Genomic DNA, 27,777 nt, shown 5'->3' on the forward strand with positions numbered 1-27,777 from the left:
ATATATTTATGTCTATCTTTGCAATTATCTGTTTTTGTTTTTGCCAACTGAATCTTTTTCCGGCCGCTTCCATGTTTATCTGTTTCTCCTGAAATGGCGGTGTGTAGGCGCGAGGCACACACCGAGCTTGCAGTTAAATGAAAAGATCCTAATCACAGCGTCCCAAGAACATTAATCATAGTGAGAGATTTAGTAAAAGCTGGACATTGTATAGTGTAAAAATAGATTTTTAAACTAGACAGTATGAATAAATCCACTAAACGAAAAGCATGAACACCTGAGGATTTTAATATGTTGGGATATGACATAAAAAAGATAATGTCTGGTCCCATCTGCAATGAGTCCTAATCTGATTTTATAGATCCCGTTATCCAACCCCAAGCATCAGTTATTTTCTCATCCGATATTTGCACTGCCTACAGTCAATGGAGAATATGGGACTATCTCGAGGGAGGACAGGCAGGCGGTTTTGCACATGTAGATCTGGCTTGAATTTTGAGTTCAGGTTAAAGCATTTAAAAATCCTGCTACACAAACAACGACTGCTCACTGTATACAATGCATCTGTGAAATGTAAAATAGACCCTCAAGCACTGCAAAGCAAGTATTTCATAAGAGGTGGAATCTAAACAGCCAATAGCATGAGGTGATAAACCATTCTCCTCAAGGTGGTGCCGAAGCCCTCACTATGCAAATTTTGAAGAAATGGTAATAATTGGTGGTGAGAATTGCACAATTAAGTTAGCCCCCCCAAAAAAGTTGCCTAAACCAGCAATAAGCCAAAATGAAATTAAACATTAAACCGAAATAATAACTTTTTCATAGCAACATCTGATACTCAATAACAGTAAGGAACACATGGATAACATAATTCATTTCCGAAATAGCGTATGCTGGTTTTAATGTTTACGGGAAGACTAGGGTCAATACGTCACAAATGTAAACTGTTAGAAATTGAGTTCCTGGTTGACTGGGGCATAAGCCCTGCTCAAGCAGCAACCAGAATCCTAGTCAGGTTAAGTCGCAAACACACCCTGAATTCACCTGTGCTCATCCTCTGGTAGCCTGGCACAGAACAGTTAGGCTTAACTTTAGTACATTTTAGAAATAAAACAAGATAAAACGACGAAAATCCAATAAGTAGAACCGGAGTTGTGACTTTTTAAAGAATAAGCTATAAAATAGTGCTTAGAAGCATAAAATACCAACCAGGGATATCTGGTTGTGCTGGACCAGGTCAAATCCAAACGTTTAGGCCGACCGCGATGGTGAGTGGGTCGAAAACAGTCCCATATTAGTCCCACTGAAGTTTAACCTTATCAAGATTTGTGGTAAGAGTCACGTTGGCGGGAAAGAAGTTTGTCGGGAACAAGGAGATCGTCGCTAGCAATGCTAAGTGGGGTGCGAGGAACCGGACTGTCTTTGCGCACAGACAGGCTGGAGCTTCACGAGTGACAATATTTGCTGTGTAAAGAGACGAACATGCGGCCACTCGTGCTCGATTCTTTTGCAAGCAACGATGTTCCAGAGCAAATTGACCCATTTATGTTTGCACATATCCCAAAACCTTGACTTAAAGAGCAAAACAAGTGCTTCCAAGGGCCCAGGACCTAAGAGGTGCCTTTTGGGGGTCAGGAGTTCGTTAAAGACAGGTACAGGAGCTGTGGGGAGCCGGTTCTGTCACTGAGGCCGAGATCAGGAGGCCAGCAGACTAGCCCTTTGAGTCACTCTGGGGTCCTGGGTACAAGATGGGTTCCAGGTCCAGTTCTTCTTCCCCAGGCAAGAGGGCAGCAGGTCAGCACAGCAAGGCAGCAGCTCCTGTAGAGCAGCAGTCCAGCAGAGTGGCAGTCCTTTCAGCAGCACAGTAGTCCTTCCTGGCAGAGTATCCACAGGTCCAGAAATGTACTGAAAGGGCGGTGTCCTAGGTCCAGTACTTATACCCAGTTGTGCCTGTGAAGTGGGGTAGAATTCAAAGACATGTCTTTGAAATGCACAGAGTCTCTGTCCTTTCTGCCCTGGCTCCAGACTCACTACAGGGGGTTATGCAGCTTTTGTGAAGGGATAGGACATAGCCTATTCAGGCTTCCCTCCCATCCTGCCAGGATGGCCCGTCAGGTCAAAGACCTAAGCTCCCATTGTGTTGGGCTGTCTAGGAGGAATGCACAAAGCCCTGCAGTTGCCCACCCCAGACGTGAGCAAAGACAGGCAGCAGGCACCAAATGGCTAAAGTAAGAAAATGGCAACTTCCTATAAGTACATATATGTAGAGATGGAGGATGCACACCTTCTCTTATATTGATTGGTTGATCAAACGTATATCATCCTGTATTGCGTGCGATCAGAACCTGTGGTCCGTCCCAGTCCACAGCTCATACTTGCAAGTATAGGTCTGAGCACTTATCTCGCGCCCTTCTGTCGCACTGCATGGTGGGGAACTTTTCCCTCATTAATCCGTGTATTCCTTATGAACTATCCAGACTTTTCGCAGCAACACGTAATCCAAGCAGTGGAGTGTACATTAAAATAGGCTCATCACTTCGTTTCCCAATGCATTTCGAGTCTACTATGACTCTTCGTCAGGGGTCACTGCAATAAAACTAAAAACAGCTGAACCGACTATGAAGTCTGCTGTGAATAGTCGGTTCAGCTGTTTTTTGTTTTATTGCAGTGACCCCTGACGAAGAGTCATAGTAGACTCGAAATGCATTGGGAAATGAAGTGATGAGCCTATTTTAATGTACATTCCACTGCTTGGATTACGCGTTGCTGCGAAAAGTCTGGATGGGCACGCAGTATTCATTTGGAACTTTGAAAATGAAATTCAAAAAAGTGGCATGACGCTGTCTCTGCAGTGTTTTACTAAGCTTGCAAGAAGAAGTGGTTAAAAATTTGGGTTTCTAATGATAAATATAGTTCATAAGGAATACACGGATTAATGAGGGAAAAGTTCCCCACCATGCAGTGCGACAGAAGGGCGCGAGATGAGTGCGCAGACCTAAACTTCCTATAAGTGACATTTTCAGAATTGCAATTTGAAATCAGACTTCACCATAAATTGTAATTTTGAATTGTGATTCCAGGGACACTAAGCTTGGGGGTCTCATCACTTCCCAATTGGAAATTACACTTATAAAATGTATTGACAATATTACCCTATGTTAGAGATGGCCTTGCAGTCATGAAAAAGAATGTAAGAGTTTTTCACAATCAGCACAAGTAAAACTTAAGAGCACGTGTCCTACTTTTTAAATTCACTGCACCCTGCCCTTGGGCTGTCCAGGGCCTACTTTAGGGGTGACTTGTCTGTATTATAAAGAAAGGCTTGGGCCTGGCGAGAGGTTTATCTTGCCAGGTCGACATAGCAGTCTAAAACTGCACACACGGGCTCTGCAATGGCAGGCTGGAGACATGTTTAAAGAGATACTAAAGTAGGTGGCACATGAATTGCACTTTACTAGTGACTTATAAGTAAATTAAGAATGCCAATTGTGGATAAGCCAATGTTACCAAGTTTTAGGCAGAAAGTCCACACACATTAGCACTGGTTAGCAGTGGTAAAGTGCCTGTGTCATAAAACCAACAAAACCAAATTCAGCAAAAAGGGGAGGAGGAAGGAAAAAGGTTTGGGGGTGACCTTGCAGAAAGGACCATTTCCAACTTAAACATATCAGTTTTCCATTTGAATTAGCAATAAACTTGAGATTGTATTAATTCAGGTTTCGCAAAAGTCACCGGATCACGTTATTCCTTTTTAAATTCAGCCTGTGATGAATGAGTATTCAGCAACACTTGTGTGTTATAGGTGTCAACAATACCTGCAAAGTGCTTGCTTGTGTTAAAAGGTGACTGAACGTCTCAAGGAGGATAACACAGCTTTATGGTATTTTAATGGCATATCTGACGCGTGTTACTTGTACCAGAGAAGAAAAGACGGGATTCAGCAAGATGAACAACACACTGCTAATAGCTACTTACTGGACCGGTAACCAAACCATAAAATGAAACCATCTCATACAGCGAGGCACATGCTATTATCTGACTGCAGTCACACAACACTCATTTAAATGTACGGTATCCACTCTACCAAGTCAATTCTAATTTAGATTGCATTGACAAAACAGTCCTTAGGATAACTGCAGATCTGTTCTAACTGGCATCAGTGATGAAGTGGCACTTGGTCTGTTTTCCAGTGATGGGCTCCAAGGCTTTTTAAGAGAAAACATTCATTATCCACTGCTCTGTTCTCTCAATAGAGGTATCCTCCATTTTCATTCAGAGACAGAACTGTATGAGTTTGTTCAAGTACACTGTATGGAAATTTCCGTGAGCAGGGAAAGCGGAGGATATCACTACTACATAGGGGGCCAGATATACGACCCTTAAAAATTGGGAATCGCAAATTGTGTCGCTTTGCGACTCGCCATTTGCAACTCACATAATGTAATTTACAACAGTGTCTCAGACACTGATAGCAATTCCTGATGGGTTCGCAAATTTCCTACCTCATTAATATTCATGAGGCAGGTGTAATTTGCGACCCCAGTATGAATGGCTAGCACTCCCAGGAATGGTGGCCTGCTGGGGTCAGCAGACCACTATGTTTGTGACTGCTTTTAAATAAAGCAGTTTTTTTTTAATGAAGCCTGGTTTCCTCAAAGCAAAACTGGATACATTTAAAAAAGAAAAATTAAACGTCTGTGTCATTTTTTAAGAGCAGGCAGTGGTCTTATCGAGAGATGGTCCGTTTTTGTACGGCCTACCTTTCTTAGTGCCCACGTAACCAACAAAGAGTTGGTCATCCACCCGGAATTGTCTTGTGCGATCCAGATAGAAGGGAAGTGCACATTTTGAATTCAGACGATGGAGCCGCTCTTTCTTTTTAGAAGGATGCGGAGGCGTAAAAAAGGTGGGCAAAGTGATGGTCTGTCCTACGTGGAAAGAGGTAACCACTTTGGGAAGGAAAGAAGGCCTAGTGCAAATGACAACTTTGTCCTGATGAACACCCAGGAAAGGAGGTTAGAAGAAAGGGCTTGAAGCTCACTCACCCTGATAGCTGAGGTGATGGTAACTAAGAGGGCAGTTTTCACATCTAAAACTCTGAGAGGACAATTATGTAGCGGCTCAAAGGGAGCGCACATAAGATACGTCAGAACCGAGTTCAAGTCCCACTGGGGTATTACGAAAGGTATAGGAGGGAAGAGATGAGTAATGCCCTTAAGGAATCTATTTACAATAGGGGACTTGAAAAGAGCAGGTTGATCAGGAAGCCTAAGAAAGGCTGAAATGGCTGAGAGATAGCCCTTAAGAGTGCAGAGCTCTGCTGGGCCAAAGAAAGAAGGAACAAGAGAACCTCAGAAAGATGGACAGAAAGGGGATCCACAGCCTTTGCTGCGCACCATGCTACAAATTTGTTCCATCTGCAGGCATATTCCGGTTTTAGTGGAGGGACGCCTGGCTGCCAAGATAACGTCACAGACTTCGGGAGGAAGGTTGAAAGCCGTCAACTGCCGCCGCTCAATCTCCACGCAAGGAGGTGGAGGCTGGACAGGTTCGAGTGGGGGACCGTTCCCTGCTGCTGTGACAGAAGACCTTCCCGAAGAGGTAGTCTGATCGGAGTATCAATGGCCATGTGTAACAGCTCGGTTTACCAGACTCTTCGTGGCCAATCCGGAGCCACAAGAATGACTTGGGCCCGGTCGCGCTTGATCTTCTTCAGCACTCTGGGCAGAAGTGGTATAAGCAGAAAGGCGTATAGAAGACCGCAACTCCACTCACAACGAAAAGCGTCGCCTAGTGAGTGCCGCCTTGGAAATTCCAAGACGCAGAACTGCTGACATTGCGTGTTCTCTTTGGTGGCAAATAGATCTAACCAAGGCTCTCCCCATTGCTGAAAGAGACCTTGCACCACCTCAGAGTGAAGATGCCATTCGTGATCAATCATGCACCTGCGGCTGAGTTCATCTGCTCTGGCGTTCAGTGAACCTGCACGGTGTTGAACCACCAGGGATATGCCCTGATGTTCCAGCATTCTCCAAAGGCGGAGAGCTTCTTGACATAGGGTCCACGACCCCACCCCACCCCACCCTGTTTGTTGCAGTACTACATGGCGGTGGTGTTGTCCGTGAACAACCACACTATGCTTCCCCGGACAGAGGGAAGAAATGCCTTTAGTGCAAGACTAATCGCCGAAGCTCCAGAAGGTTGATGTGTAGCCCAGACTCCACCGGAGACCAGAGGCCTCTGATCTCCGCCTCTCCAATGTGGCCACCCCACCCCAGAAGTGATGCCTCGGTCACCACCGTAAACTCTGCTTGGGAAAGGGAGAGGGAACTGCAATTGACCCAATCCTGGTTCGTGAGCCACCACTGCAATTGTCAACCAGTGCCCTCTGAAAACTGGACGCAATCGGACAGATTCCCCTGATGCTGTGCTCACTGGATCATCAGGTCCCACTGCAGAGCCCAGATATGCCCATGAGGCACAGGGTCAAGACTGATTTGCATATGGCTGGGTTCAAACTGGAATGGCATGATGAGCAAAAAAACGATGGATTTAGGCCCAGATCTCTGTACTGGGGTGAATGTATGACATTGTTCTGCATTCTGTCCATCAATTGTTGTTTTTGCATTTGTCACCCCGAGTGGGAAGGGTATGCTCAGACGTGAGTCCTGTGCTCTCCATGCCACTGGAATCAAGCTATCCTGGCTGACGAGGGCTGAAAGCCGGAAACCGGTCCTAGGATGCTTGTTTCCAGTCCAGAGAGGACCTGGCTTGGCAGTTCGGGCTGGACTGTTCCCATGGGGCACAGGGTCAAGACTGATTTGCATATGTCTGGGTTCAAACTGGAATGGCATGATGAGCAAAAAAACGATGGATTCAGGCCCAGATCTCTGTAGTGGGGTGAATGTATGACATTGTTCTGCATTCTGTCCATCAATTGTTGTTTTTGCATTTGTCACCCCGATTGGGAAGGGTATGCTCAGACGTGAGTCCCGTGCTCTCCATGCCACTGGAATCAAGCTATCCTGACTGACGAGGGCTGAAAGCCCGAAACCGGTCCTAGGATGCTTGTTTCCAGTCCAGAGAGGACCTGGCTTGGCAGTTCGGGCTGGACTGTTCCCATGGGGCACAGGGTCAAGACTGATTTGCATATGGCTGGGTTCAAACTGGAATGGCATGATGAGCAAAAAAACGATAGATTTAGGCCCATATCTCTGTACTGGGGTGAATGTATGACATTGTTCTGCATTCTGTCCATCAATTGTTGTTTTTGCAGATATGCCATCTGGCATGATCCACCAGCAGGATGCAAGAGGCCGTGAGGAACAGCAGCCTCAGGGTCAGTGTGACCGAAACCCGGGATAGAGGCTGAAAGATCGGAATCATAGCCCGAATATCCTGGGCACACTAGTCGGGGGGATAAACCCGAAACTGTCGCGTGTTCAGAACCGGTCCGATGAAAAGGAGCTTCTGAGAGGGAGTCAGGTGTGACTTCGGCATATTGATAGTGAACCCCAGCGAATGCAGGAGGTCTGCCGTAGTCTGGAGGTGACGACTGCCTGGGGCGAGCCCGCCTTCAACAACCAGTCTTCGAGATAGGGGAAGACTGGAACCCCTGATCTGCGCAGATGAGCTACGACCACCGCCATCAGTTTCGTGAACACCCGAGGGGCGCTGGTAAGGCCAAAAGAGAGCATGGTAAACTGAAAGAGCTCGTGGCCTACCGTGAACCGTAGGTAACGCCTGTGGGCCGGCAGGAAGGAGATTTGAAAATAAGCGTCCTGCAAGTCTAACGCTACCAACCAGTCTCCCGGGTCGAGGGCAGACAGGACCTGAGCCAGTGCCAACAATTTGAAATTCTCCATCCAGAGGAAGCGGTTGACGTTCCTGAGATCCAAGATAGGACGCAGGCCCTTGTCCATCTTGGGCACCAGAAAGTAGTGGAAATAGCAACAATGACCTACTTCTGGGACAGGAATTCGCTCGATGGTTCCCTGGGCCAAGAGAGCTGTAACTTCCTACTAGAGAAGGGCCAGGTGATCCTCCGACATGCAATGGAATTGAGGTGGCATAGATGGAGGGGTAGTCTCAAAGGGGAGAGAGTAGCCCCTTCGGACTATCTGCAAAACCCACCTGTCCAACGTGATGTTAAGCCAGTGGGGGAGGAGATGGCGAATCCGGCCACCAACTGGCGATTGATGGGCCTGAAAGGCCGCATTAGGAGGGTTTGAAGAGAGGGTGCTGGTGGACTGGCCCGCCCACTGGCCTCCTGACCCATAGCGGAGGGATCCACATCCCCGGCTGTGCAGAGGCTGGACAGCTTGCGCAGGCCTGTGGCACTGGGTGGAACGTGGTGGGGCACCCCTTCCGTAGCCACGAAAGGGGCGAAAAGCAGACTGCGATGGGCGGGTGGTGAAAGCGAGGCCTAAGGATCTGGCCGTAGCCCTAGAATCCTTAAAGCGATTGAGCATGTTGACTGCCTTGTCTCCAACCAGGCGACGGCCATCAAAGGGCGTGTCCAAAAGCGTTGCTTGGACATAATCCGAAAAGCCAGTGGACCTCAACCAGGCATAGCATTGCAGTACTACTGACGTGGAAATCGTCCTGCCCAGTGAGTTGGCTGTGCCCAGCCCACACCGGATGGTGAACTTCGCTGCTTCTCTCCCTTCGGCAACAGCACAGGAGAGCACGGCCCGGGCCTCCTACGGGCACTGTGGCAGCACCTGCGCAACCGTGTCCCACACTGAGTGGGAGTAATGGCCCAATAGACATGCGGTATTCACCGACCGCAGTCCCAAGCTGGGGGAAGAAAACTTCTTCTTCCCAAGGTGGTCCAGCTTCTTGGATTCCCTATTAGGTGGTGCGTTAGGGAATGCGCCTTTGGACGTTGAGGCTTGGACTACCAAGCTCTCTGGGGTAGGATGGGAAGAGAGGAAAATGTGCTCGCCCAGGGCCGGGCGGTAGCATTGGGCAATCATCCTGTCCACAGGAGCCCCTGCGTTGGGCTTAGACCAAGTGCCCAAAAGTGCCCAAAAGGATGCCTGTAAGGGCCGCATTGAACGGCAGCAGGGGCTCTGAAGAGGCCGTTGCCGGCTGAAGCACCTCGGTCAGGAGGTTAGTCCTGACCACCACCATAGGAAGCTCAAGGTTTAAGGCCTCAGCTGCCCTACGTTACACCATTGCGTTAGACCCACCCTCCTCCATAGCCACGGTAGGGGGAGAAAGCATGCCAAGGTCTGGGGAGATGTCCAGACCATTGGCGTCACCCAACTCCTTTCTCCAGTCCAGTTCCTCTAACTGGTCTGCAAAAGGGTCAACAGACCCTTCCCAGTCCTCCTCACCCTCTCCTGATAGCCACTCAGGGTGGCAGGATATATCAGGGGAGGACAAGGGTACAAAAGTACCGGTTGGCGCTGTGTCCTCATCGAAGGGGGAGGCTGGGGCCGACGCCGGCTGGGGACACAACCAGTGGGGGAGGCGGCGGAGGTGTCGTCACAAGATTCGGTGCAGGAGGAGGTGTCACGAGGTTGACCGGCGCGATTCGGATCAAGGCCTGAATCCTTGGGGGCCCTGTGGCACCAAAGCCGCCGGCATTAAAGGCTTGGAGCTCCCAGCCGAGTCCGCCAGGCCTGAAGGCACGCCTGCGGAGTCGGGCTGCCCAAAGATGAGTGCAAGGCTTGGCAGGAGTCGCTCCGGCTCCTTTAAAGGGAGGGAAGGCCGTAGTCGACCAAACAGGCTCTGCGGGCGGAGCCAGACGACTACCTTCCGCTTCCTGTGTCGCGTCGGTCGATGGACGGGGAGAACGCGAAGAGCAACGATGCTTCTTCGCCTTCTTCATGTGCTTCGACTTACCCGAAGACTTTGATGACTAGTGGTGGTGGCTCCGCGACCAGTCCTGAGACCTCCCACTCGACCGGGTCCTCAAACGGCACGGAGCGGACTGCTGGGCCTCGAAAAGCTTTTGGGACCGCTCCAGCAAAGACTTCGGGTTCATGGCCCGGCAGTCGGAGCACGACTTCAGGTCGTGGTCGCACTCCAGGCACCAAAGTCACATGAGGTGCGGGTCCGTGTCCAACATCAATTTGTGACAGGAGTCACAAGCCTTGACGCCGGTCTGACGTGACATCCCTCCATGCACCAGGAGTCGATCGACTCAAAAAAGGGTGTCGACAAAAGTCACAAAACGGAGACAACAAGTGACTCGAGGTACCGCTCACTCCGGATCTGCACTGCCTGGCGCGGAAAAGGTAAGAACTGACATCGGAGCGCGAGGACGGCGTCTAAGTAGATACCCCAACGTCATTCCAGCGACCACAACGCCACTGGCGAACGCGGAGTCGACCGACGCCACCTATCGACGTGCAGGGGTACTGCTGAGGAAAAAATTCTCCAGATCCAGTCTGACGCCTGGGGGTAATTCTAAGGTGAGGAATCCATAACTAATTGGCTCTTTCAGATACAAGTAAATCAAGAACTGCTCATGGGGATAAAGAGCACAGGTGAGTATCAAACGATCGTTCTCAAGCACAAGACCAAAATCATGGAGGTTAGCTGGTTCAAAAAGTCTACGCAATGACCCTCTTAATTTATAACCGAAAGTTGTGATACAATCTACCCAAACTAAAAGAAGATGAGGATGGGGAAACATTTAAAAGCTGCTGAATGAGAAAGAAGGTCTCATCCATACGGTATGGAGGGAGAAAGGAAATGGCATCCAAGCGTCGTGAAAGGGATCGTACTGAATATGACACGCACAAGTGTGCAAAGCCGGTAACCAGCGCTCTGTTTAGTAGACGGTTCTGGGACTAGGGCTCAGTAAGGTTTGTCCTTAAATTCAACATATCTTCTTAAAATAAATGAAGCCAGAGGAAGAGAAGGCTTATACCTCCTATTTCAATTTCTTTTTAATCAGAGAGCATTATGGAATTTTTTATTCATATTACACGGTATAAATTGCATCCCATTTCATAGTTGGTTATCCTCTTCTTTACTAATTGGGTGACAGGTCTATCTTTCAGTCACATATAGGTGCAACACCACCTACCATACAAATACTGTTGGACCTGGCCCCTTCTACAGGGTCACCCCCAAATGTTTGGGCTTCCTCCTCCCCTTTTTGCTGAATTCATTTTTGTTGGCTTTACTATTCTAGGCACTTTACCACTGCTAACCAGGGCTTAAGTGCATGTGCTCTCTACTTAAAGCATGGTTACATTGGCTTGTCCACAATTGCCAAATTTAATTCACTTGTAAGGCCCTAGTAAAGTGCACCACATGTGCCCAGGGCCTGTAAATTAAATGCTACCAGTGGGCCTGCAGCACTGATTGTGCCATCCGCTTCAGTATCCCTTTAAACATGTCACAGAGGGGTGTGGCCAAGAAGGCAGAGTGTGAGGATGTGTTCTAAAGTCCCTCCACTCCGGCCCGGTGAAATCGCCTGCTGCCTCTGTGCCCAAATGCATCCAAGGGTTGGACCGACTCCAGGGAACCCCCGGGGAACTCTCTCGACCCAGCTGGACCTGCAAAGGCTTTCGGACTGTGGAGGGAGATGCCGTGCCACAGCAGCCTGTGGCAGCTCAGAGCCGCAGGCCGGGGCTGCGCAGAGCGGGATGGCGCAGGAGTCATACCGGGCCCCAGAAAAGAGGGTGAAGGCTAGCCCTACGGCAGAGAGCCCTCAGCGAGGACAACCCGGTGGCCCTACCTGAGCCATTCCTGGTGAGCAGCCCGCTGATACTGCCCCGGGGCCCTGGGCCTTACTTTGGATACATGGCCCAGATGGGCCCAGACTGCACTCCGGCCCATGCCGCCTGAAGAGGGGACTTACTTGGCAGGAGAGCACTGACATGTGCGCATCCTTCTGCTCTCCATCGGGAGCTCGTTCGCTGCACCCCCTCCTTCCTGCTTATTACTGTGGCCCTCTAGCAGGTGGCTGGGCCCCGCCCTGGGACTTTACCTACAAATTGACTCTGGTCAGCGTTGGCCTTTGGTGTCAGACAGGGGACCACGGCCGCCGTTCTGCGAGGGAGCTATGGCAGCGCCATGCACTACAAAGGACCGCTACCTAAAGGATATGCTTACCAAGCCCTCCACTTCACTGCTGCCGGTGCGTTCTAGCTCCTTGAGCAGGCTGCTGTCCCCCGATGATGCTGGGGGTGAGGCTCCAGTTACACATGCCTACCTGGAGACCCTGTTCTCCTCCCTCAGGGAAGACTTACAGACAATTAAGGGGGACCTAGCACAGGACTTAAAAGGGGTCCAGAAAGAGATCTCGGAGATCGGTAATTGAGTGCACACCCTGGAAAACCACAAAATAACCAGAGACGAAGACATCGAACAGTGCAGGCAGGAACTCATCCAACTCACAGAACAGCAGATCGATCTCTTGGCCCATGCCGAAGATCTTGAAAAACAGTTGCGGCGCAACAATATAAGAATCAGAGGGGCCCCCGAAGCCGTGGAGGCTGACAAAATAGAGGAATACGTCAGGGCCCTTTTTGCCCAAATCCTGGGAGACAAGCAGGCATCGGGCATCCGGCTGGACAGCGTCCACCGAGTTGGTCTCGCTAGATCCGCAAATTCACTGCGCCTGGACATTCTGAACTGTGTACACAGCTTTCCCCTGAAGGAACAGATCCTTTGCAGGGCCAGGGACACCAACGAAGTGCTATTTTGCGGCCACCCGCTTCAATTGTTCCAAGACCTCTCATCGATCACGATACAGAAAAGGTGCAAACTTTTGAAAGCCGACAACTTTTCTTCTGGATCATAACATCGCATACAGCTGGGGTCACCCCTTCTGCTTAATTTTCCCCTGGGAGGGAAAACTTCAGCAGCTTCGCACCATCAAGGCAGCCTGCAACTTGATACTGATCGAGGCCCCTTAGGGCCCTTCACGTGGCATGGCGTGGCGGTCCCGATGACAGAGGAAATCTCGGTGCAAGGGTCTCACAAGGCCTGACCAAGCTACAATCGGCAAAGAAAGGAAGGCGGTTCTGGAGATTCTTGCAGGGGACTCAATGTCGTAGGATGCCATTTGAGGCACTGGGGCAGCTCCTCTATCGCTGCTCATGTGCATTTTAGACGCTTGCCGGGGCCGTGAGAGAGGGGAGGACCCTCATCGAGATGACCGGCCAACCATGGATCCCAATTTGTGTCTTATACTTCCTGGAGTGGCACTGGCCTCACCCGATGTCTTGCCCCTTCCAGAGACTCTGTTCTTGCTCTTTCCTTATTTATTTTTTTAGTTCTGTTTCATATTTCATGTTGGGGTTTTTGCGGGGTACCAGAGCCTACGATTCTAACGCTATGCATGTTGATGCCTCCACACCCAGGGGGTTCCTTCCACACTAGCTAACAGCACGGGGTGCGACAGGTCTTTAGGCTAGGGACTCTAGCATAGACAGGCATTCACCTTCAGACGATAGGTGACTCCTTGAAAGTGAAGGGACTTAACCCTGTCAAGAGGCAGGCTGCCCTCTCGTATCTGGAGCGTACCGGGCACAGACATCTGCCTTCTCCAGGAGACCCATCTGCTCGCAGGGGATTGGCACAGGCTAAAATCTAGGGCATTCCTGCACCAATTATTTTCCTCAATAGGCCGAAAGGCAGAAGGGGTGGCCATTTGTGCGTAGCTTCCAGGGGATGGTTGGTAACAAACTGTTCGACATCATGGGAAATCTACTGGTATATAGTGTACGGCTGGGCACCGAGACACTCACCTTAGCCTCTCTTTATGCCCCTGTCGAGGGCCAGGAACATTTCGTTTGGACGGCCATAGAGGATATCCTCACCTCACAGGACAGATTAATCTGGATAGAGGCGACTCCAACGTGGTGTTCAATAACGATATGGATCGCTCAGCCCACAGGGAGGGAGGCGCAGGGGCATTTGCAGACGAGAGCAAAGCCTGGTTGAAGGAGATGGGTCTGTTACTTGTGAAGGGTACTGCATCCCCATACCGGCGACTACACCTTCTGCTCACATGCGCACAAATCTTATGCCAGCTATGATTACTTCCTGTGTTCCAGGGAACTCCAGCGACTGCTCCAGTCAGTGGAGATGGAACCGAGATCCCGCTCTGACCACTCGCGTTCCTTCTTGAGCTGCACACCCCCCTGCTGAGGGACCTGCCCCAGCAATGGAGACCTAGGCAGACACTGCTTCAGAGACCGGAGGTAGTGAGACAGCTCAAAGGGCTGTCATTGATTATCTTACTCTTAATGACCCCCCCCCCGACACACCCGTATTCGTTATTTGGATGCCTTGAAGGCAGTTATCAGGGGTGAGCTTCTAGCTCTCTTCGGCGGAGAACAATCTGTGGAAGGCCAAGAGGGCAGAACTTCAGGGACAGGTACGCAAACTGGAACATATCCATCACCACACAGGGGCTCTGAGGATTTGGCGTCAGCTAGATGCCGCCAGGAAACAGGTGGCGGGAATGGACTTAGACAGACTCGACTATTCCCTCTTGCGACTAAAACATTCCTTCTACGTGGGTGGCAATAAATGCAGGATGATCCTGGTTAAAAAGCTCCGAACCTAGAGGCAGTCCACGAGGGCTGAATCTCTGCTATCCAGAGGAGAGGAGCCGGTGGAAGGGGATGCCCTGATAGCAGCCCAATTCAGAGATTTTTAGGATACCCTATAATCGGAGCAGTCTCTGCCCCAGAGAATCTGACTTGCTACCTCTGTACCGCGACTACAACCCGACTGACCGAAGCGCAGGCAGTCTCTCTTGACAGTCCGATATGCATAGAGGAGGTCATAACCATCATATTCAGACAGAAACCTCTTAGGTCCCCAGGCCCCGACTGGGTCTTATCAGGCTTTAATAAAACCTTCTAGCTCCTGTCCTCACGAGGCTCTTAAACTCAATCACGAATGTGGCCGCCCTCCCACCCTCGATGCAGGAGGCGACCATTGTAGTCATCCCCAAGCCTGGAATAGACAGCTGACTATGTGCAAATTATCACCCCATTTCACTGTTGAATGTGGATGCTAAATTATTTATGGGGATTTTGGCTGCCCATCTCAACCACTTCATGCAGGGCCATTTAGCCCCAGATCAGACGGGCTTTATTCCGCAGAGATAGTGCATCGATAATACAAAGCGACTCCTGCACGTCACAGATGAAGCCAATTACAGGGAGGGCACAACTATGCTGCTCTCAGTCGATGCCACGAAGGCATTTGACCGCATTCACTGGCCCTACCTGGAGGCGATGTTGACCCGCTTTGGCATGGGGGAGCGATTCCGCTCTTGGGTCCTCAGCAACTATGGGACCTCGGTGCGGGTGAGTGGGCGGGGCACCAGGCGTTTTCCAATATGCCGGGGCACACGGCAGGGTAGCCCCCTGTCGCCCCTCCTCTTCGCGATATATATGGAGCACTTCGCACAAAGAGTGAGAGGTCACCTGGGAATCAGGGAAGTTCCTTTTGGCGGGAAGGAACATTTGATCAGTCTATACACAGACGATGTTTTGGTGATGCTAGATGATCCCCCGAGAGACTCTTTCTTGGAGGAGCTGAGGGAATTTTGGGAGGCGTCGGGTTTCCGTATGAACCTCCACAAGTCGCAAGCCCTTAACATCTCAGTCCTGCCTGCCGCACTGGCCTCTTTACACCAGGCCTATCCGTTACACTGGGCAACGGACTCTATCCCATATCTGGGTGTACAGCTGGCCTCGACTCAGAAGAGGACGAAAACCCTCAACTATCAGGAACTAGTGAAGCAAGAGTGGGCTGAGCTGGATCGCTGGAGGCATTACTCGCTGTCTATATTGGGCCGCGTTGCGGCCTTAAAGATGACCATCCTCCCCAAGATACTTTTCCTCTTTCAGACCCTCCGACATCCCCAAGAGGCACGATCCCCGCCCTACAGCCCGTGCTACATCATTTTATCTGGACGGACAAGAGCCCTCAGATGCATTGGGAACTGAGCTCTCACCCATCAGCCGACGGGGGGCTAAGAGTGCCGTGCCTACTTCGTTATTATCAGGCAGCCCAGCTTTGGTACCTGGTTGAGTGGTCTAGAGCAGAGTCAGAAAAACAATGGCTGTTCATGGACAGGGCCCTAGCTGGGACCTCACAGGGGAAAGTCCTGTTTCTTCAGCGTACGAATGCGCCCATTCTCTTCATATCCCCAGTCATGAGCTCACCGGTGATGATGTGGGACTCATGCACATTAAGGGGGAATCTTACCACTCTCCCCTGACGCCGGTGGTCGATAATTCCGCCAGCGTGCCTGGAGTGAAGCCTGCCTTTCAAGCCTGGTGTGACCCCGTTTGCCGGGCGGCGGGGCACTTTTTCAATCCTGATGCGCTCATTCCCTTTGGCATACTCAAGAGGGACGATTCCATCCCAGAGGATGAAAGGTTCCATTATCTACAGCTCAGACACTGGCTCTTACACCCATCAATTAGAGAGGGAGCCAAGAGGCCACTAACGTCATACCAAAAATGGCTTCTTGCTAAACCAAAAATGGCTTCTTGCTAAAAGGTCGAACAAACTCCTCATCACTGAACTGTATGCTTTGCTTCGGCCAGCGCGCACCGAGGACAAATCCTACACCCAGTTGTGCTGGGAAGTCGAGTTGAGGCGGCAGTTTTCCCAAAAGGAGTGACATGATATCTTTCACAGAGCAAGACACACTGTTTGTAATACATCTAGCTCTGAAACGGCCATGAAGATTGCCACCTACTGGTATTTAACACCTGTTAGACTCAACAAGGGTAACCTGACTCTTAGTGAGTGTTGTTGGCGACAATGCAGGGCGAAGAGCAGGCACCCTCACTCACATCCTCTGGGACTGCCCAAAGGTAACCTCATTTTGGGATTCTGCCCTAGATGATATTGACACTCACTTCCATACCGAGCTCCCCAGGTTTCCATTATATACCCTGCTAGGACTACCCAACGCTCTTACTTATCCACTCACATTACACAGGGGGCATCATATTAGCATAGCCCTGGGGGACAGCCCACCAAACCATTCTAGCGCTCTGGGGAACCGCCACTATACCGACACACCTAGGGTGGCTTCAGCGCCTCTGGTTCATTCTGGGAATGGAGAAGCTCATTCTCACTCTCTAAGCCCAGGGCGACTCTCTGGCAACCATTCATAGCCCTGCTGCCTCAAGAATTAAGGGAACTGACCTGCCCCCCACTACTACAGTTACGATGACTCATAGACTTGGCTTCTGCTGAGGATAAGGAGGGCCCTCCCTGAGTGACTCTGGCCTGAGATTTTCTTTTCTGTTTATTCATATTGCTACTGGTACCCAGGAAAGGAGGTGGGAGGGATATTGGGTGGATAGGGGTTATTGTTGAAAAGTTACGCTCTATGCTTGTGATTTCAAGGGGATTCAACCTCAGATTTAAACCTAAGCATGTCTCAGGTGAACAATTTCAGAGTCTGTGTGTGCAGTTTTAAACTGCCATGTCGACCTGGCAAGTTAACCCTCTTCACTGAAAAGGGTAAGGAGAAAACTCCATACTCTATGGAGGCGTACAGCTACTAGCCCCTAGGGTTTCATCATAAATTAATTAAATAAACATGAATTCAATATGAAATATATTACAAGAATCAAATGTGCTACAATGGTTCTTGTGAGAAGTTGGCCTGATATATGCTGTCCACTAGTTATAGTGGGAACCCTGTATCGGTCCAAACAACCCCTTATTGGTGAAGAAGGGTTTTACCCGAAATGCCTTGGGGTTGCTATCAATGTACTACTGATAAATTATAAAATTGTGTATTTTGATTTGATTTATCAATCAGACATTGTAAAATGTTGTTTTGCTATGATTAAGAGTCATTGAGAATACAAGTGAAAAATGCAAATACATGTTTGAATCTTGTAATATATCATCTATTGAATTCATGTTTATTTGATTAATTTATGATGAAACTCTAGGGGCTAGTAGCTGTGCGCCTCCATAGAGTATGGAGTTTTATCCATACCCATTTCAGTGATTAACTCTCGGGGGACAGGGGCAGATCCCACACAGGAAGCAGCATGCAGTGATTCATTTTTTACTTTTGAGTAATTGGATACCCATTAGAAAAATTAGGTGTGCAGGTTGACACTACCCATTAAAGTAAGTTAACCCTTTTGCCAGGCAGGCTCTAGCCTTCCTTTTTATCAATACAGGTTACCCCTAAGCCAGGCCCTAGGCAGCCCCAATGGCAGGGTGTAGTGTATTTAAAAAGATGGACATGTACTTTTACGTTTTACATGTCCAAGTAGTGAAAAACTCTTAAATTCGTTTTTCACTAATGCAAGGCCTATCCCTCCCATAGGTGAACATTGGGATTACCTTATTACATGTTATAAGTGTAATTTCCAATTAGGAAAAGATGGACATATCAAGTCTGGTGTCTCTGGACTTACAACTTAAAATCCAACTTAACCATAAGTTGTGATTTTAAACTGTAAGTCTGAAAATGCCACTTTTAGAAAGTAAGAATAATGAAGAAGAATGCACTCCTTTCCTTAACAGACTTAGCGTGTTGATGTTTTTGAACTGGATAAATTGTGTGCTGAACGGAACGTGACCTGTCCCAAAGGCCACGAAAATATCAATAAATAACAAACACAAGGGCGCATAAAGTGCGTGCCCATCTGTAACACTACTGTTACGTAAGGATACTTCCTCTCTTTAAACGAATATCTTCTGTTATACCAATTTCTGACCTAGTTTAAACCAATTATTTCTTCAGATTTCTTATTGCTACTGTACTCCATAGATTTCCAAATCACTTCGCAGACAGTTCGATTCCACCATAGCTCTTTTTTTTCACATATTCAAATGTCCTCTGCGCACCCATCCAGGCTTACATCAGCAAAACGTGTGTATGAACTATTTAAAGTGGCCTCATATGGATTCTCCCAATGCATTTCGGGCCCTTGGCCCTTCGTCAGGGGTAACTAGAATGAACAAAAAGATACATCTGAACCATTTTTTGAATATCAGCCGTTTGTATGAAAAATAATAATCAAAGAAACATCCTTCATAAATCCTCATTAGTGTGAACCCACCACACTCATGTAAACCCTCCCCTTACATAAATCAAACCTCAAAATGAGTCACCAAAACTGCTACCCGATACCCTGTTCTACAAAGAGTTATTACTCGTGAATACCTCAAAAGGATTATGCCTAATCGATATAGTACATTTTCAAACCTAGCTCTGCCTATCGCCGATCTTTACAAATCCTTCAAACCCATACTATCAACCCCTCGATGCTCTTCCATTCAATAAGCATGAATACCTGCAAATTACGGCCATCAGCCTGCTCAATTTCTCCAAGTAGTTCCACAACTGCCTGAACGGTATCCTCCCTCTGTATGTAAGACCGCTTTTAAGCGCTACCACACTGGCGGTTCAATAATTAATCGAGGGGGTGTGCCCAAACCCCGTGACCCATCCTAGTTTATTTAAAGGAGTATACTCTTGACATACACGACCAACCTCATAAGAACCCAAAATGACTAAAACAAAATATCGGAAAAAAAACATAACCCATGCAACCCTTTTGTATATGCCCCTTGGTGTGAACGATGTGAAAATTATAAAATAATAAAACTACAAATTAACAAATCGATCCTAACCACTGTGTACAAGATACATAAGATTACGATACTTAACAATGAAAACATTCAATAGAAACCACAAATACAAAACGTCTGAATGTTGAACAAGATGTAACGGTCCCATGCACAGATAATCCTATTGCGTTGAAATCATCCATTCAGTGTCTTCCATGTTCATTCGCTGTCTACAAAGTGCTAAAAATTTGTCAATAAAACTTTATCAAATGTTCAAATAGTACTCCATATAGGGTGCGAACTAATGTTGGGAAGATAATGTTGCAGAGCAAGAATAATGAAGAAGAATGCACTCCTTTCCTTAACAGACTTAGCGTGTTGATGTTATTCAACTGTATAAATTGTGTGCTGAACGGAACGTGACCTGTCCCAAAGGCCACGGAAATATCAATAAATAACAAACACAAGGGCGCGTAAAGTGCGCGCCCATCCGTAGCACTACTGTTACGTAAGGATATTTCCTCTCTCCTTTCCTTTCCTCTTTCCTTTAGAAAGTTGGCATTTTCTTACTTTAACCATTCTGTGCCTTCTGCCCGTCTCTAAATATACATCTAAGGTGGGTGACAGCTAGGTCTTGTGCTCTCCCTCTAGACAGCCACACAAAATGGGAGTTTATGTGTGACTTGATGGGCCTTAATGGGCCATAAACTGGCTTGATGGGGGCAGCGGGGGCAAAGCATAGGCCCATTTGCACATGCATAGGCTGTGCCCGGTCTCCACACAAAAGGCCTAACAACCTTGTATTGTCACTCCAGCCAGCATATAGGTAGGTCAGGGGAGGAAGGGGATTCTCTGCACTCCAAAGCCACTGTCTAGAAGCTTCTCCCACTTTCCAGAAACAGGGCACCAAAGTATAAATGCTGATGCTGGGCGGCGCAAAGCAACACTGCGCAGACCGTGCACCACGATTTAAGGCAATGTGTTCACTGGGCACAGGTGGGTCCATGTAGCTGGCCCGCGCTCCATCATGTCGGGCTGAACTTGTGACTTCTTCCTGGTCTGGTGCGAACAGTGGCGGCCCTGCACTTTTATGCACTATTTTCATCTAAATCTTTAAAATTGCATCTCCCAGTATCTACTTATTGAATTTTTGTCATTTTGGTCTTGTTTTGCTCATTGAATTAAGCTCTATTTGTCTAACCAGGTGTGCTGCCTTTTTGTGTGTGTTTTAACTGTTTTACTGTTTAAGTGTTGCATAAATACTTTATACATTGCTGCTTAAGTTACGCCTGCCTGCCAAATGTGGCAAGAGGGCCAAATTAACATACTTTTATTGGATGTTTGGTGTTTTTAATTGAAAATTCCAATAAAATAGTTCATAAAAAACATCAGTGTAGGGGGAGTGGCTTGGCGCTCACGGGACATGGCGGTGTCCGGGTGAGGCTCTCCGGCGTGACTCGGGGTTTTCGCACTATCCTGTTTCCTTCCGTGCAGCGAAGGATTGTGGAAGACGTCGGAAGAGGCGCTGATGTACCTGTGACCCCTGCCGGGTTTGAATAACGCCAAGAAATGAAGCTTTTTCGCAAGTAAGCCCCTCTCAGGATTAACGGGATATTGCGGTCGCCATTTTGTATCGCACCAGACCGGCGGTGCTCTCCGCTGTGAGGAGCTGCCAATTTTCAAATGAATTAAGGTCTTATGAAGATCTTCTTCATAACTTTCAGGCATATGCATTTCCTCCAATATAAGTGTGATTTATGGAGTCAAGATACGATGCTTTGGCTCATATTATCCTGTTCTGCTATCTGAGAAGAATATAATGTGGCAGCCATTTTGTGAATTTCTTCTCTTCATTTCACCTAATTGGATTAATTAATGTTCGCCACAGTGACTTGTTTTCTCTTTCTAATTTTTCTTAATTTTTGGAAAAGAGAGGCTTTAGTGTAATGACTAAAAACAGTTTCTCAGCTCCGATTAAAATACTGTGCGTAAACATTTTTTGCTTGTTTTTTGCTTCTTTTCCAATAGGTATGTGGGGGTCTGACCATTCTGCTCTTCAAGTAAGAAGCGTTTTAAAAACTAACTTTGACTGGCATATTTTTCGCGTTTTCTGACTTATGGGTAGAACTAAAGGCTCTACTTCTACGCAATCACAACCCAAACACATCTTTGTCAAGAACTCAAAAATGTTCACTGTATACTCCAAGTTGGAAGACTCTCTGTCGCCTTTACCTCAAAGTTTGGCGTCAAGTATGGATCCCTCTTCAGTACCTACAGGGAAATCTATTACTAAACGTCTCAAAGAGAACCCTCCTTCCCCACCTAAATCAACATCACCTTTTTCTATGGAGTTGTTATTGGATGAGATCAGGGCTCTCCGACCCTTTAAGGAAGAAACCAACACCAAATTACATATCCTTACTGACAATTGGTCTCAACTTGAAACGAGAGTAACTACAGTTGAACATAATATGTCATCCTTCAGAGACACAAATGCAACTGTTACCCAACTTCAGTCTCAAGTCTCTACACTCCAACAGCAGCTCGAGGACCTTGAAAATCGCAATAGAAGAAATAACCTGCAAATTAACGGTTTGGCGGAAGGAATTGAAGGTTCAGACCCTCTTACTCTCTTTAAATCTTTCCTTCCTAAGGTTCTCCATATGGCAGAGCGCCCGATACTTAATATTCAGCGAGCACACAGCTTCAGCAGACCCCCCCCCCCTCAAACACTTCACCCTCACAAAGACCAAGAGGCATAATCTTGTACTTCTTAGAGTATACGGATTTGTTAAAGGTTTTATCGGCAGTTAAATCCTCTCAGCGAATCACTTTGTCTGGTTCAACTTTATTCTTCGAACAAGACTATGCCAAGGCTACCGCAAACAGATGCAAAGCATTTCTTAATATGAGACCAGAGCTCAGGTCAATGGGTGCCTGTTTCGGTCTTTTCCACCCCTGTCTCTTTAAGGTCACCTATAATAACAGAACAACCACTTACGAGGATCCGGTGTGTCTACAAAGCTTCATCAATTCATGCAATCCGACTTCCATGGACGCTTCAAGACCTTAATCTTCAAATGTCACTTGATTTTATGCTTTGTTCTTAGAATAAATGTTGCTATTTACACCTGTCTACGTCTTACGGTTCTGCACTTACTTTACCAGATTGCATTGTTCACATTTATTGTTGTTTTATTCATGGCTTGTTTAACTATTTAAATATTTCTTCATGTTATAGAGTTTCATTATCCTCAAAAGTCGTCTCTACCTTTTCTTTTTTCTCTTTCTAATCAAAAATTAATTTTCTTCTTCGCTCCCACAGTTTTGTCTACAGTTATGGCGTGATTTTCCCCTGGTCTGGTCCGGTCCTGCTCGGATCTCCGCCTATTCCATGTGGCTCCACCTACTCCTACCTACACATTTTTCCTTTTTGTAGGTATGTTTTTTGTCTTGTCCTTTGTTCTTTGGTTTGTCTCACATTCCTTGGTTTATTGCATGTTTGGTGTCCCCAGTGCTCCAATGTTCTCTTATGTTCTCATGTTCATTCCCCTTTTTCTTACTATACTTTCAAACTTTCCTACCATGATCAATTTCATTCTATCTTCCTTCCTTTTGCACTCTATCTTCTTTTTAAAGAATTGGACTTTTGCATTTACTTTCTTATTTCATTTCTCGCCGGACATGTTATGCCTCTGAAATTGATTTCTTGGAACGTTAGGGGATTAAATTCACCTATCAAAAGGCAGAGAGTTTTATCCCACCTAGATAAACTAGATGCTGATATAGTGTTTATGCAAGAAACACATCTCACGGAAGCTGAATCCTTAAAAATGAAAAGGGGTTGGGTGGGAGAAATGTTCTTTTCTCAAGGAGATGGCAAAAGTAATGGAGTCATGATACTTTGCCGTAAGTCACTTCCAGTCAAACTCATATCCCAAGAAACAGATGTTGAAGGTCGATGGATGAATGCTAAATTGAGGTTAAATGATGTCTCAGTCTCTCTTCTTAATGTATATGCTCCCACGGGAGGTGACGCATCATTTTGGCATGCATTGGCGAAGCAAATTACTCATTGTATTGAGGACAACTTTATACTAGCTGGTGATTGTAATCAGTTCCTTGACCCATTCATTGATAGAAATTCCAAAGCCACCTTCATTCCAAACAAGCAGCAAAAATCTTTTGTCCATACTATTACCAAGCACAAGCTTCTTGATGCATGGCGGTTATGTAATCCCACCATTAGAGAATACACATTTTATTCTCCAGTGCATCAAACTCAATCAAGAATAGACTACATATTTGTTTTCCACAATATATCACAGACCCTCATGAACGCAGAAATTGGTCCTATTCTTTTATCAGATCATGCCCCTGTCTCAATTGGCCTTGACTTACTGCCTAGAGTTAATGCTCACAGAAGATGGCGTTCTAATAATTCCCTTCTCCTCGATCCAACGTTCACTAATTCCTTCACTACCTTTTTTTATGAGTATTTTTGTGAGGAAGACTCCATGCCATTCTCAACTATATGGGATGCTTTTAAAGCTTCAGCAAGGGACTTTATTATAGGCTTTACTGCTAAAAAACTAAAAAATGGGCGCAAAGTTGCCAATGATCTTTTTCACAATATCAAAAGATTAGAACATTCATACTATACGTCACATTCAAAAGAATGCCTCACTGCTCTTATTGATGCTAAAATACAATTTAATAGTAAATCTACAGAAAATGCTTCTTTATACTTATTGAAAGCTAGTTCAAAATTCTACGGAGGCAAAACAAACACGTTGAACTAAAATTTAAGGATGTAGACATTCTAAAAGAGTTTTCCCTATTCTATAAATCACTATATGCATCTGAGACACAATCTACAGAACATTCTTTATCACACTTCTTTTCACAATTCAGAAATCCCAACAAACTCAAATGGACTTACCTCCTTTGGAATCAGAATTAACACAACAAGATCTTTTGAAAGCCCTTCAGGGTCTTAAAAAGGATAAAGCTCCAGGTCCTGACGGCTTTACCGTTGAATTATATCTATACTTTTCTAAACTCCTATTACCCAAACTGCACTCCCTGATTAATGCCTTTAGCTCCCTCAATAGCTCCAAAGGTTCTTTTTCGAAAGCTCACATTTGTCTTATTCCTAAGGAGGGCAAGGATTCTAAATATTGTAAAAATTATAGATCTATATCCTTAGTAAATATTGACTACAAAATCTTTTCCAACCACTAGCCCTTCGCTTAGATATTTTTCTTCCAGCTTTATTGGGTAAAGAACAATCTGGTTTCGTTAAAGGGAGAGTTATAACGGACAGTATACGACTTTTTTTTCAACGTTTTATCAAAATCTTCCCACCTCAAACTATCTCTTTCAGCTATAGCATTAGACGCGGAAAAAGCATTTGATAGAGTGGAGTGGAAATATTGGTTTCATACTCTTACGTGGTTCGGTTTTGGCCCTAACTTTATATCCTTAATATCCCTCCTCTATTTTAATCCACGAGGTGCAGTCTGTGCCAATGGATTGATTTCCCCATTCTTTGATTTAGGCAGAGGAGTTCGACAAGGATGCCCTCTTTCTTTTTAATTTGGCTTTTCGACCATTCCTTTCTAAATTGCGTCAAAATCCAAATATACACGGTTTCCAAACATCCAACTCACATATTAAACTTGCAGCATATGCTGACGATATCTTGCTCTTCATGTCGCAACCATAGAACTCAGTTCCTGCTTTTTTTAGAGGAGGTAAGGTCATTTTCCAGTGTCTCTGGTTACAAACTGAACAAGGATAAATGTGAGATTCTGCCTTTGACTAAATACACCTTCAAATCAGACTTTAGTACCTCTAATTTCACTTGGAGCCCTAAATCCATTAAATATCTGGGTTTACATTGTACTCCATCGATAACTGAGACAGTAGCTTTATGTATGAATAAATGCATTCATAAAATTTCAGACTTAACTACCAAGTGGCACCCGCTCTATTTATCTTGGTGGGGGCGTTTAGACACTATTAAGATGATGTTATCTCCTACAGTTTGATACACCATTTCTAAAATTCCAATTCCTATTTCTGAAAAATGTTTCAGAAAGATTAATTCTATCCTTTCCTCCTTTTTATGGAGTAAAAAGAAATCTCGAATGTCTATCCTAAAACTGACTCGTCCCAAGGAAGAGGGTGGGGTTAATTTTCCCGACTTCCCAACATACCAGAGGGCATTCCTTTTACGTCCAGCTTCTTTTTGGCTGCTTGACTCTTCAGAAGACTGGCCTCTCTGGGTCTCAATAGAACGTCAATTCTTATCGCCCTTCTCTTTTCAAGAATATCTTTCCTTCTCACGTAAACCACAGTCCCTCTTCACCCCTTTAATACAACTCACTTCCAGGCTTCTTGAATCAATATCTCCTTCTTCACATATAAAAACTATAACTTCTTTTCTCAATTCACCAATCTGGCACAACAAAAATTTGCTAATTCGTAATGAACCTTTCTATTGGAAAACATGGAGACAAAAGGGCTTAATATGGATACATCACTTATTTTCAGATTCACACTTCATACCTTTTTGCTTACTCAGACACTCATTCAATTTGCCTGCCTCGTTTTATCATAAATATAACTTGTTAAAAATGGCTGTGTTGGACACATACACCAAACTTACTATTCTACCCGACATCTCCAATACTCCAGACACCTCTTCCCATCTTCACACCTTGCTCAACACCAAACCTAGAGCCTCTGCTATATATAGTTATCTACAAGGTAAGCACATTCAAAGACAGAAAACCAAAACAGAAGAGGCTTGGGAGACTGACTTCCAAATATCCTGTCCGTTTTCACTCTTGTTAAATATATGGACTAAGATACGCAAATCTTCCAGGGCGGCGAACATAACGCAAACGTTATTTTTTGGATATACCAGGCTTTTACTAGCACCGACCACACTATAAAAGGTTCCCGACTCTACTGAACACTTGTTGGACTTGTTCTTTCCCAAATGCAGATTTATTTCATATGTTATTTTCTTGTCCAAGGGTACATTCTTTTTGGAAATAGGTATGGAACCAAATTAATTCAATTTTCTCTACTAAATTTTCATTTGCTTTTATTCATATATTTTTTGGAAGTCTTTCCCCTATTTGGGACAATATTACAACTAATGTCAAGATTATTGATTCATTGTTAGCAGTCGCTTTTCAGCAGATAAACACAAATTAGAAAGACTCTACAAAACTTTCTTGTAAGACCTGGTGGTACGTTGTTTGTCATAACCATAGATTAGATACCTCCTTTGTTTATCTTTTACAATTGGCTACTAAAAGACTAAACTTATGGTCACCTGTTACAACTTATATTGATGCAAGTGCTAAAAGAACTTTTCAGTTAAAACCATCTCATCAAGAAGTTCTCAAGCCACCCTGATTTCCCTAATTGTTCCTACATTGTATTACATTTTAATGATATAACTACACCTATATTACTTTGTTTTCTCTAGTTTTATGTATTAGTCCAAATCATGACATTTTGATTGTATTGCTTTTATTTTGTATTGATAAGAATTGCCATTGTGTATTGTATATGGACACCTCTATTTTTCTCAATACATTTTTCTTTTGAACTTAAAAAACAATCAGTGTAATTTTGAGACCTGCAACAAGAAATATGGGTCACTGCGTATTCCCTGTAATTCAATATGATCTTGACCATGAAAAGAAAATCACTTTAGTTGAGCTTTTTTTTACCTTCAACAAACGATCTCTGTCCAGCAGTTCCAGAAGTTCTTCTTCAAACTTCTCCAATGACGGATACAGATGGAAGGACAATCTGTCCAAGTACAAAGTCACTGTCTTCTGCAGCCGAGGCTTCAACAACGCATCACCTACATAGTAATTTATACTTTTTTTTAAAACTCAGAACATCACTAAATTAATTCTAATACCAGAATATGAAGGTAGTTTAATTGCTAGGATTTTTTTTTTTAATATGGTACATTTTAGGATCCTGACTTCAGTCATAGACACCATATGTATAATATGTCTGTATGCATTATATCAAAGTAAGTTCTTCAAATACAGATTGCAAAGAAATACAAAAGGAGCTGAATGTCATGCTTTGAAAACTTTTCAATGTCTGGCCACACACACAAATTCCCAGTCTTGCACTTAGGCTCCTCAATCTATTAACAATAATGTTAATCTTGGCACTCAATAACAT

General features: G+C 45.9%; 1 protein-coding gene across 1 annotated transcript in view; it reads right to left on the reverse strand.

Annotated features, from left to right (window-relative positions):
• The window catches only part of NPHP4 (nephrocystin 4), a 969,441-nt gene that overhangs the window by 585,056 nt on the left and 356,608 nt on the right, over positions 1-27,777 (reverse strand). Inside the window, exon 7 of the mRNA XM_085608868.1 lies at positions 27,306-27,442. Coding sequence (XP_085464994.1) covers positions 27,306-27,442 — 137 coding nt within the window. The remainder of the gene's footprint in view (positions 1-27,305; positions 27,443-27,777) is intronic.

The sequence above is a fragment of the Triturus cristatus genome, chromosome 1_2, assembly GCF_964204655.1.
Source record: "Triturus cristatus chromosome 1_2, aTriCri1.1, whole genome shotgun sequence".
NCBI classification, from domain to species: Eukaryota; Metazoa; Chordata; class Amphibia; order Caudata; family Salamandridae; genus Triturus; species Triturus cristatus.